The sequence below is a fragment of the Podarcis tiliguerta genome (genome assembly GCF_965153285.1).
Source record: "Podarcis tiliguerta genome assembly, chromosome: 18".
Classification (NCBI taxonomy): Eukaryota; Metazoa; Chordata; class Lepidosauria; order Squamata; family Lacertidae; genus Podarcis; species Podarcis tiliguerta.
In genome coordinates, this window is record NC_139551.1 from 4,221,321 (window position 1) to 4,233,897 (window position 12,577).

General features: G+C 48.2%; 1 protein-coding gene across 1 annotated transcript in view; it reads right to left on the minus strand.

Annotated features, from left to right (window-relative positions):
• BSG (basigin (Ok blood group)) overlaps window positions 1–10,490 on the minus strand; it is a 28,018-nt gene extending 17,528 nt beyond the window's left edge. The window contains exon 1 of the mRNA XM_083421899.1: window positions 10,296–10,490. Within this exon, the coding sequence (XP_083278025.1) occupies window positions 10,296–10,368 (73 nt within the window). The 5' untranslated portion in view covers window positions 10,369–10,490. The remainder of the gene's footprint in view (window positions 1–10,295) is intronic.
• Window positions 10,491–12,577: the final 2,087 nt, after the last annotated feature.

Sequence of the window (12,577 nt, forward strand, 5' to 3'; positions counted from 1 at the left end):
AGTTCATTGGGCTCTGAGTCTTGTTCACCCATCAAAACACTTTTAAAAAGGAAAAGGAAAAAAGGGCACTAACTGCTGGCTGAGGCACTCGGGAAGGAGTTTGTGCCAACAGCCAAGGAACTGCCATGCTCTGGGGGCAGAGGAGGAGAGAGATGGTCATGACAGGATTTTTTTCTGTTCCTTGCATAATATGATAAGTCAGGAAGTTGTGTGGTGGTAAATTCAGGGCAGGAACAATAAGAACCTACTTTACACAATACACAATTTATGGCTTTTACTGGTTTTGGCTCTGTGCTTTTCAGAGAAGTGACTGAAAAGGGTATATATATTTTTAAATAAAGTGGGGTAGAAATTAAGGAAACAAATAGATGACTTGGGGCAGCACATACTTCCTTAGTCAAAGGTATATATTCAAGAAAGTTTATGGGAGAGGCCCTTTGTGAAGTACATTGGGCTGTACATTAGTCATGCTCTGAGTAGACCCACTGAAATTTAGAGGGCAAGGCTTGAAATTAATGGATATATGCTATCCATGCACTTTATTTTCAATGAGCAGAATTCTGCTAGATCCACCCCATTACAAACAATTCCAGCTAGGTTTTAAGCCTTAACTGGTGTTCAGCTTTCAAAACCGAAGAGACTTTGGTCACAGTAAAATCAAAGCACTATGTCACTCCAGGTTTACGAAGCTTATTTAAATTTATGGAGTTGGCTTTATTATTATAAACCACACCGGGAACAGCTTTGCGGCTGAAGGGCAGTGGAGAAATGTGTCTGATAAATAAAAGCAGTTAAAAGGTTAGAAGGGCCAGCCCTCTTGCAAAGGTCGGGCTGGCTAGACAACCCAGCTGGTGTCTACTCCCAGTAAACCCCAGAATTCACATGGGAGGCGGGTTCTAAAATAGCGCACGCTGCTCTGGGCTACAAAACATATTAAAAACAAGGTACGGCAAAATGGATCGCTAGCCAACAAGGAAAGGTGCAGAGAGATTAGGCATGTGGGCTGGTTAGCTGATGATGGACAGACTAGCACAGCCCAATAAGGACTAGTGTGCTTTGCCTTATGCAATTGGGACAAGTCACTTTTCCAGTGAGAAGGAGGGTAAGAGGGAGAATGACAGCCAGTCTCAACCACAATGAGTCTCAGCCTGGGACCTTCTGCATGCAAAGCACATGTTCTACCGCTGATCTGCCACACTTTGAGCTATGACCCTTTTTAACCTTAGTGGGAGCATTCACATGCACCCTATCCTACGGGAGCTGAACCACACAATTTTCCGCACCAGTAAAAAATGTGGCATCCTGCTCCTATACAGGATTTACTGCTTGTCAGAGCAAGCTTGTTTGACACAGCTCGCAGGCCAACATTAACTGGAATAGGGAAAACTTGCGAGGCTCTCAGGGAAGTAAGTCCTCGATGAGGATGGAGGAAACAGGCTGGATCAAGAGAGGGGCAGAACGATGTCCCAAGAGAGAGGAGGATACTGCCTAGCCTCCTGTCCCGCTCAGCTGTTTATGCCCAGCTCTTATATACCCTGCCCCAAGGAAAAACACATGATCTGCTCATTCGCTTCAAAGTAAAGTCACCTTCAACTAAAAACAGACACTCCCCACTCTGAGCTGAGGGGAGGAGCTGGAGAACCGCGGGGGATCTCTGGCACAAATGTAGCCATCCAGCCACTGGCTATGGCCAAGTGCCAGGTCCTTTCACAGATATAAAGCATGGGTTTTGACCCCTTTTCCCGGACCACTCCCCCCCCCCCCCGTTACAGCTTTTTGGACAAAGCAGAGCACATCCTAAGCCTCCATGCAATTTTCTGTGTGCCTGGGACTGGATGCTCATCTCATCTTTTAGGCTAGGGGTTGGGGAACTGTTTCCAGCATTAGGGGCCGCATTCTCTTCTGGGCAATCTTTCAAGGGCCACATGTCAGTAGTGGGCACTGCAAAAAGTGTGGAGCAGTGAGTGGCAATTTTCTCATTTGGACCATAGGCTGGTTTCTACACACACACACACACACACACACACACACTTTCTTGCTTTCCCAATTCTGAAGAGCAAGAGCCAGTTTCAGAGTTCAAGGACACATTCCAGTCAGGCAAAAGCAGTCAAGGAGTGTGGGAAACAGGGCTGGCGAAGTTTGCAACCTAGGGAGAGTTCTGAGGGGCAGACAAGATTGCTTGGAGGGCTGCATTTGGCCCCCGGGCTCCCCATCTCTAATTTTAGGCCATGAGGCACCCGGACTAAACTTCACTCTTTGGCACTCTTAGAACGGAGACAACATCAAAAACAGATTAAGTTGAAGAAACCTGGCAGGTGACTTTTTAACCTCATTTCTAAATACGCCTAACCTCGTACAAAGAGATGGTTTGGGGAAGAATTCATTTTTTCAACAGGGCGGAGGCTTCATGTTGCAACTAACCCAAGGCTGCAAATCTAAAACGGCAGCTCTCCAACAAATGTAAGCAGCATTTTTTTTAAAAAAAGCTGTTGTTTTGCCACTCAAAACCTGCCCTCTGAACCAGCTGCTTGCCCTACAAGGAGACCATGCTAAGACAGCATGAAGATTCAGGGGCAAAAGGTACAGATCTGTCCAGATATGGGGATAATTGTGAAACAAGTGAAAAACCTGCGCTTTCTGCAAGCAGTGCAAGATGGCATTTGGAAGTACAAACTCTCTGAAAGGGACCTGAGAGATGGTGAGCGGACAAATCCAAGGCATAGTATCCCATAGCTGCACTTTGAAAGTCCCTAGATAGCAAGCAGTAGGACAGCTGGACCAGCTCAGATAAGCTCTTACCCACACAAACCTACCCCAAGAGATGCATTTAAGAAACAACCATAAACATCAACTCCCCCCTCCCTCCGATCTGCCCACACAATTAAACTCTGGAGGTCACTCCCACAAGTAGTGACGGTTACCAACTTGAAAAAGAGGATTACAGAGATTCATGCAGTATAAGGGCTATTAACAGCTACCGGCCACAATGGCTACATTCTCCCCTCCACTGTCTGAGGAAAGCCAGTTGCAGGAAATTGCAAGTGGGAAAAGAACTACTGCACTCAGGTCCGGTTTGCAGGCTTGCCAAGGTTGGCCACTGTGAGGGTAGGATTCTGGAATGGGTCTGATCCAGCAACCAGGCTCGCCTGATGTTCCTAGATGTATTTGGCTGATACCTCTGCAAAGCAAATCTAGACACGAGAAGAGAGGGCACTCCCTTGTTTCCCAGGCTGCTTTCACCTCCCACGGAGAATTCCTTGAGCTTCAAAGGGTGCTTCTAAGTTAAGATAGGACACAACAGGCTGTCAAACGTATTATAATAACAAAAACTCTCTTGTGTGCTTCGCAGCAGGATAAGGAACCCCTGCAGCCCTTCAGACATTGTTGTGACTCCCAGTTCCCATTATTCCTGACTGGTTATGGTGGCAGGAGTGGGCTCTCACCAACTTGGACAGCTTTCAAAAAAGGATTAGACAAATCCACGGAGGAGAAGGCTATCTGTCATGTTCTTCCACTGTCAAAGGCAGTAAGTGCCTCTGAATACCAGTTACTGGGGATCACAGGCTAGCTATCCCTGGGTGAGGACCTGCTTCCAGATGCATTCAATGGTACTGGGGTGGATAAAACAATATAGCCCAACAGTTGCGGCATCTCTGAAGCATTTACAACAGCTTGTAAGCAAGCAAAGTGTACCCGGAATTACACAGATGAAGAGAGCCGCTAAAGGGTTTGTGACGTTTCACAAGACGGTTGCTCTCAGCCTCCCATTTTGTAGCTCAAGCCTGCTAGAGGTTTTTCCCCCACTAAAAGCCGGAAGGGTAACTATAAAGCTGCACCACATGATCGCTCTCAGAGCAGCTAAGCTAATGATCTGCTCAAAGATTGGTCTGATCAAACAATAATCTGTGGGCTTTTACACAAAGGTCAGCATCTGCAGCAAGAGTTATCCCACTAAATGATTATAGTCTCAATGTTTTTCAGCAGCCTTCACCAAACTGGTGCCCCCAAGATGTCTTAAACTGCAACGTTGGCTGAGGCTGATTTGGAGGGCACCAGGGTTTGGTGAAGGCTCCTGTAGAATAAGATAGCAGTGCAATTCAAGGAACCCGTTTGTATGGGCCTTGAATGTGGGTAGACAAAATCATGCCTGGCTGAGGGGGGAAATCCAGTTTCAACTGCCCATTTGCAAAATGGGAAGAGCAATTACCTCCCTTACAGGGTTGCTGTATGAATTATGTCCAAGTGCTCTGTAACCAAAGCAGGGCTGTGGTTTCCACTTCTCTGAAAAATAGGCAAGGAATTCAGACACACCTTGCCCTAAGTTTGCAAGGTCTTCTGCAACCTCACCCCACTAAGACATTACATTTGGGCCTAATTCATGCTGTGGGTTGTGTGAGTGCCCACCTTGTCTGGAATCCTGCTTCCCATAGAAACCACGTAGATACCTCTGGGGAGCCTACTCTCAGGGCAAAAAAAGGAAGACTGCCTCCAAATCCAGAGGATTGCTATAGCCACTATGGCAAAGAGCCATTCATACAACCATGAATTTGTCAAACACTTTTCAGAAGCTACTGAAACCAGAGGTCATCATCCAGCCCATCACCCCTAATGTACAGTGTTCTAAGCCCTTTCAAGCCTATGGAACAGGGCAGCAAAGATATTTAAATCCACACAAATGGCTGATCTGTTTACCACCCTGTTGTTGAAAGATGACTAGGTGAACTCCAGAGCCCAGAATGTCTTCACGGGCTTAGAAATGCCAGCCAGACTCACAGGGATATTCTGGGAAACCACTTGCAACAAAAGCAGCATTACTAAGGGGGCCAGGAGAAGGAGACGTAACAAGGCCGGCTTGCCAGCGTGAGGCAGGTTCTAAGCCTCTCACGGGAAAGGTCTTTAAGCGGAGAGCTAATTAAATACCAGGCTACATTTGCAAACACTTAATCTTGAGGAGCTTCATTGGGTATTAATGCTAAGCTTTAATAGGCCCTAATAAAAATTAACAAGCAACAGAATTAAGACCATACAAACAAAACCCTGTGGGGTGGTGGTCTGAATGCCAGCTGATGAACCCAAATCTGTTTTTTAAAGATGGTACAGCCTGAGGATAGGATGGAGACACAGATCTAGACCACCACCCTTTCCCCACTCCTGCAGAGCCTTGAAGTACAATGCCTTCTGTCCCCACCTGCTGCTTTCAGGCCAAAAGAATCAACAACATTGCAGGAGGCTGCAGCGTATTTGTACTGTAGGACCCCCGCCCCACACCGCCAACTGCTTCAAAGGAAGCTGAAAACAAATAAAGATGTCATGAAATACGAGAACACATTTTGTTCAGGGTAAAAAACAAACGGCGGTTTCTAATTCAAATGGCGGTTTCTAATCCAAAAACCATGCCAGTTTAGCTTTGATGTAGCAGCATTAGGTCGAGGGTGGCGCTGTGGATAAAACCTCAGTGCCTAGCCCTTGCCGATCGCATGGTCGGCGGTTCGAATCCCCACAGCGGGGTGAGCTCCTGTCTTTCGGTCCCAGCTCCTGCCAACCTAGCAGTTCGAAAGCACCCCCAAGTGCAAGTAGATAAATAAGTACCGCTTTATAGCGGGAAGGTAAATGGCGTTTCCGTGTGCTGTGCTGTGCTGGCTCGCCAGAGCAGCGATGTCACGCTGGCCACGTGACCCGGAAGTGTCTCCGGACAGCGCTGGCCCCCGGCCTCTTAAGTGAGATGGGCGCACAACCCTAGAGTTGGACATGACTGGCCCGTACGGGCAGGGGTACCTTTACCTTCACTAGCAGCATTAGGTAAAAGTCAGGAGCAGGGAACCTTGGGCCAGGGGCTGATCACGGCCCTGCAGACCTGTCTTCCTGGCCCTTGGAACTCCCCCAGGTCACACACACCCCGTGGCTCTGCTTTGCAGCTGGCTGGAATAGGTCCTTGAACTCTGATGCCTTTCACCTGCCCAGGTGGAAGATAGAGGCGTGTGTGTAGAAAGTAACCTAACCTAAACCTACTTCTGCCTGTTGCCATGTTAACCACAAAGGTTGTCCAGAAGGAAAAGTGGCCCAGGCTGAAAAAGGTTTCTCACTCCTGGACTAGGTGTTTAGATGAAGTGGTGGATGCATTTACAATTCCAGAGAGAAAAACCAGATGCAAACATTATTTCATTCAAACATGTGGCCCTCCAGATATTATTGAACTATACTCCCATAATTCCTGGTCACTGGCCATGTAGTCCAATGACTGAGCCAACCCTCCACTAGAAGATAAAACAATTTTACGTCTCGTTTTAAAGACTGAGGGTCAGTTTCCCCTTTACAACTGGTCAAGATGATGAAAACCCTCCTGTCTAGCACGTACACTGTTAGCAATTTGTTTTATTTTACTATTTGGAAATAAGAGGAGGGGGAAATCCTGAACAAGCTGGGAGGAGGAAGAAAGAGGAACAGGCTCAACTGCACGTTTGCATTAAAAATAGAAAACCTTAATTATAGAGCTTTAAAAGGGGTGTTTCCATCAATGAACAATCTCACAGCCCCAGAAAAGAAGGGCAGGGGTGAGAAACCAGTTAATCTGCAAAGCAGCAAAGAGTTTCACTAAAGAAAATGATACTGTTCTCAAACCTTCCTCCAGATTTATATTTTGGGAGGGTGGGGAAACAGAAAAATTATTGTCAATGAACAAAGGGCATGATCCTGGGAATGTTCCTTTTCTCAATCTCAGTAGGATTAAGACACCCACACATAGCTATGCTTGGGCATAACTCGACCCAACCTTAGAACTGATAAGGGTTTTTAAGTCAATGTACCATACAGTCTCTTTCCTACCCTGCCCCAGCTTTTTCATCCCCCTGAAGCCCACAATAAAATCCAATCTCAGTCTTCACGGCATCTCCATCCTCCTTAATATGGGAACCATTTCCTCCCATCCCTCCTTGTGAAGAGCACCTTGTCTTCCCACAACCCAGCAGGCATGTCCTGGCAATCCCCCACTGTAGATAGGACACAGAATCCACACAAGCTATTCAAAGAAAATGGGCCCTCACAAATCAAGCACCTTACTCCCAGTGATGTGGGAGGAAGTATTTCATTCTAGCCATAAAGAATTCTCCTTTGTAATGGATTCCAACTGCAAATACAAAGGTGTTTCTTTTTAAACTTTGCTTACTGAATAAGAATCAAATGAACACAATGAATTAGATTGCTCTCTAGGGCCGGGGCTGCCATTGTGGCACCTGTGGGACAGGCAGCCACAGGCTTCCCTACACCCTTTGCTTTAAAGTTGTTTTAATGGTGTATTTTACACTGCTGCCCCCACCCTGGGACCTTCTGGTGAGCATTAAAACTAGTAATAATAATACAGCTAGCAGCCCCTGCTTTGGGGCACCAGAAAATTTCCCAAGAAGTTACTTGCTTCTACCTGTTCCCACGCTTACAAGCAGCGAAGTAGGATGGGCAGACCAAAAAGTCACCTTATACGGGCATCTTACTGCACTGCATGAAGACTGAGTTGGGGGAACATTTGGCAATTCCATACACACATACCCTGTATTCCTTCTTCCAACAGAGAAGCCCACTCCCATCTCTCTTCTGCAAGGGGAAGGTCAGCCCCAATTAAGAAATGGAATTACATATTGTTCAGCCATTGCTCATTACAGGGATGCTAATGGAAGCTCCTCCAAGGATGCCTGGTTTTCTTGTAGATGTCCCTGTGTTTTTCCCCTCTCTGGGCATAGGCTCCCAGAGCCATACTCAGGGCAGACCCACTGAAATTAATGGACCTACCTAATTTAGTGATACATAAGGAACAGGGAATAAGAGTAGAAGTCTGAGATGGCTTTTCCTGCTAACAACGGACTGATAGCTTTGGCTTTCTTTAAAAGATTTATCCTCTCCAAAGGCACCTGTTACAAAGGTTTAGAATTATACACATTACAGTGGTGCCCCGCAAGACGAAAGGGTTTTCCGTCTGCAGAGGCGCTTCGCAAGACGAATTTCCCTATGGGCTTGCTTCGCAAGACGAAAAATGACGAAAATAGCAAATTTTTTTTTGCTCCAAAACCCCTTATTCTGAATAGCTAAGCTGCTAAAAGCGTTTTAGCAGCAAAACCGCTAATCCCCCCCCAAAAAGCCCTTTTTAGCCCTTTTTTAGCCAATAGCGCTAATAGCGCTACTCCGTCAATGGGCTTGCTTCGCAAGACAAAAAAACCGCAAGACGAAAAGACTCCCGGAACGGATTCTTTTCGTCTTGAGAGGCACCACTGTATATCCAATTGCAAATGCCGAAGCCAGTTCACAGCTTTACCATAACTGAGTCAGTGGAGAGAGAGAGAGAGCGAGATAAAAGAGGGGCATCTGAACATTAATGGCATAGTTTAAAAACAACACATACGTTCCTTCAGGCATACCTAGAATACAACTTTGTGCTGTGCCACACTTATAGGGAACCTCAGGTTCAGCTGCTGAATGTGGCTCCAGGTGTCTCTTATCTGCTGGTTGGGATTCTCCACAGAACATGCCTCTAGGTCATCAATTGCCCTGCTCAATGCCTCCTTTTCATCCCTGTTGCTTTTAGTAATAAATTGCAATTTTTTATTACTGTAAAATCAATCCGAGCCTGCAGCATGAAAGGGCAGCCTTCCCCAACAACTTTCATGAGCCCTGACCACTGGGCACGCTGGCAGAAGGTGATTGCATTTGTAGCAAGCACCTAAGATTCAGACAGGCCCATCTAGACATGCGTTTTGCCATTTCGGTGAGATCTAGGCCCAAGAAACACTGCCTGTGATGCAGCTGTTAAATTGCACTCTCAACAACTAGTGGCTTCCAGAAGGAGAGAGCAAGCAAAGTTGAGGTCCCACCCCAACAGGACCCAAGGGCACCCATATACTCTGTGTTTCAGGTAAGCGAACAGCTGCATTTGCTATCATGGAAAAAGTAGTGTCGGGCTCAGAAAACTACTACTACAGAGAAACATCAACTTTGCCACCTGTGTACCTCGTCCTCAGGTTGGCCTGCCCCCCTCTCACCAAACAAGCACTACACCCCTGTACACAAATACTGCACACCACCACTCCAATGAGTCTGCAATATAAAAGGCTACCCTCTACCTCATACACCATAGTAACATGCCGTCAACTCGTTAGGAATATTGGGTTGTTGCCAATGAATCCATCATGCCTATGCAAAGACATAGTGAGCCCCACACGGTCACCATGCGAACCCTGCCCAGCAGATCTTCGGGGGGGGAGAGCAGTATAGAAATGTAATAATAATAATAATAATAATAATAATAATAATAATAATAATAATAATTTATTTATACCCCGCCCATCTGGCTGAGTTTCCCCAGCCACTCCCCAGTCAGTAATAATAATAATAATAATAATGGGTGCCCCCCCCAGAGAGATAGAGACTGGGGGGGGGGGAGAGAAAGAGGTCACGCACCTGACTCCCAAATTGAAAGGGGGGGCAGCCCGAGCTTTCCTCAAAAGCATAATCCCCACCAGCGGATTCGAATGGGAACCGCGCCAACGGGTCTACTTTGAGGAGGGCCGGATTCAAATTACAGCACACACACGTGTATGTGTTTCCCACGTGACCCCAATCGGGTTTGCACCCCCTCCCCCTCATAGAGGCCTAAGCGTTCCTCGAGAGTAAGGCCCCGTTGCCGTCGCGAGTGACTCTTCTCTAAGGAGGGCCGGATTCGGATTACAGCTTCACACACATACACACGTGTATGTGTTTCCCACGTGACCCCCATCGGGTTTGCACCCCTTCGCCCTCATAGAGGCCCTAAGCGTTACTCGAGAGTAAGGCCCCGTTGCCGCCGAGTGGGCCGGCACCCGCCGCCAGCGGGTCTACTCTGAGGAGGGCCGGATTCGGATTACAGCTTCACACACATACACGTGTGTGTGTTTCCCCCGTGACCCCCATCGGGTTTGCACCCCCTCAGAGAGGCCCTAAGCGTTACTCGAGAGTAAGACCTCGTGTTTCCCACGTGACCCTAATCGGGTTTGCACTCCTCCCCATCATAGAGGCCTAAGCGTTCCTCGAGAGTAAGACCACTGAGGAGGGCTGGATTCGGATTACAGTTTCACACACACACGTGTATGTGTTTCTCACGTTACCCCATCGGGTTTGGACCCCCTTCCCCCTCATAGAGGCCTAAGCGTTACTCGAGAGTAAGGCCCCGTTGCCGTCGAGTGACTCTCCTCTGAGGAGAGACCCTTCCCCCGCTCCCCTCAGACGACGCTCGACGCCTTTCCCTCTCACAAACGCCCCCGACCCCGCTTCCTCACCTGCTCCGAAGGCGCCCCCGACGGCACACAGCAGCGCGCCCGACACCAGCACCGCAGCAACCCAGGCGCCCATGGCCGCTTCTCCTCTCTTGGCGGCGCCGCTGCTTCCCGCCCCGCTTTATGCCCTCGGTCTCCTCCTCAGCTCGCCTGAGGGGAGCGAGAGCCCGGCGGGAGTGGGCGGGAGAAAGCGCCGGCCGCAGCCAACCACACGAAGCGCGCGGGGTCTGCGAGGTCGCCGATTGGGCGGAGGGAAGCGGGGAGGCCCAATGAGAGCCGCCGGGGTGGAGCCCAGAGCGGCGGTTGGAAGGCTCGAAGGGGGAGAAGGTTGTCGTCGGTTGGCGTTGAAGGACGTGCGCGGCCAGCCAATGAGTGGGAAGGCGGGGCTCGAGGGAGAGGAATCGTTCGCGAAGAGGGACGGCGAGGGGGCGGGGCGGTTCGATGGACTGGTGCGGCAGCCAATAGGTGGAAGGGCCGCCTGCTTTGGTCGGGCACCGCCTCTCTCCTGAGGGGCGCCGGGGTTGTCACGTACGCAGCGCCAAGGGGGAGCAGCAGCTTTGACCAATCGGGGCCCCACAATCACGGGGTGCTGTCCAATGAGAACGCGAAGTCTCCAAACGGACACGTGTCCAGACCAATCAGAGTCCAAGTTGGCCCGTTGTCTCCGCTCCAGCGCCCGTACGTCTGACGTCACAGTCAACATCAACGGGTGCCGGGGAAGGACAATAGGCTGAAAGAGGCGGTGTTATTACAATTCGAGGCAGCTGTTTGGAAATTTGTTTTTTTTCACCGAAGGTTTTGAAACCGATTAAAAAAAATAAAAGTGTGTCGCATTTCCAAATGCAAAATCCCGAGGGAATAAAGTGTGTGTGTGTGTGTGTGTGTGTGGGGTTAATAAAAAATGACCAGAGATCAGCTTGAAAAGGGCTTTAAAATTAGTTTGCTCTTTTAATGGACTTGATGGTCCAATAAAGCCTCCATGTTTAGGGGCAGTGTACCTTTGCAAAAGCTCTGGTTTTCCCAGTAGTGATGTATGGAAGTGTGAGCTGGACCATAAAGAAGGCTGATCGCCGAAGAATGGATGCTTTTGAATTCTGGTGCTGGAGGAGACACTTGAGAGTCCCATGGACTGCAAGAAGATCAAACCTCTCCATTCTGAAGGAAATCAGCCCTGAGTGCTCTGGTCCAGGGGGTTACGAAGAGTCGGACACAACTAAACAACAACCTTTGCACGCCAATGACAAAGGGACACTACCACCTCCTAAAGCAGATTTCGCCCCCAACTGCCTGCACATCCAGATGTTACTACTTGCCAGATGGGGGAGTAACCCAAACTATCTGGAGATCCAGTTTGGGGCAGAAAGCAGCTTCGGTGCTTTCAAATGCTTTGATTGCTTTCCAGAAATCTCAAATATAATAATTTACAATAATTTATTATTTATAACCCTCCCATCTGGCTAAGTTTCCCCAGCCACTCTGGGCGGCTGAAAAAGTATCTTAGGCCCCATCTACACCATACAGTGTTACCTGGGGGTACAGACTCCGCTAACCCAGAAATAGTACCTCGGGTTAAGAATTTTACTTCAGTATGAGAACAGAAATTGTGCAGCGGCAGCAGGAGGCCCCATTAGCTAAAGTGGTGCTTCAGCTTAAGAACAGTTTCAGGTTAAGAACAGACCTCCAGAACCAATTAAGTTCTTAACCCGAGGTACCACTATATTGTTAAAAGCAGTAAAACAGTCATGGCTCCCTCCCCCCCCCGCAACCTAGGAACTGTATTTTGTTCACTGTGGTGTGAATTGTTAGTCACTATTCATCTCTCAGCTCGTCTGGGAATGACGCTTGTGAGCCTACCTACACACATGGAGTCTGAACTGGTGCTGGAACAAAAAACCTTGCTTCGCCAGGCAGGCATCCTGGGCCATAAAGATAGTGGGCAAGTTTCTTTGCTGTAGCTTTTCTGATATGTTAATCTTAGGGCCAGGAAAAAGATCTCGCCTGAAGGGTAATAATGATCACTTTCTTCCTGGCCTTCCTCCTTATCATGTATCTTGCTTCTTTAATCACCTCCGGGGCTGCCAAATGCACTCCTTTGTAGTTCTGTTTTGTTTACCCCAGAAATATGTGTGCTTTATTAGTTTTGGTAGTTTAACTTTGTGCCCACGTGGGGTTTGTTGAAATGCTCAGAAGAAATCTGATTGGTTCTTACGAACACTCTGTAAAACTTCTTTTGTGAATAAAACGACCTGGGCAAAGGGGTGGAGAGACGCAGAGATTATTATATG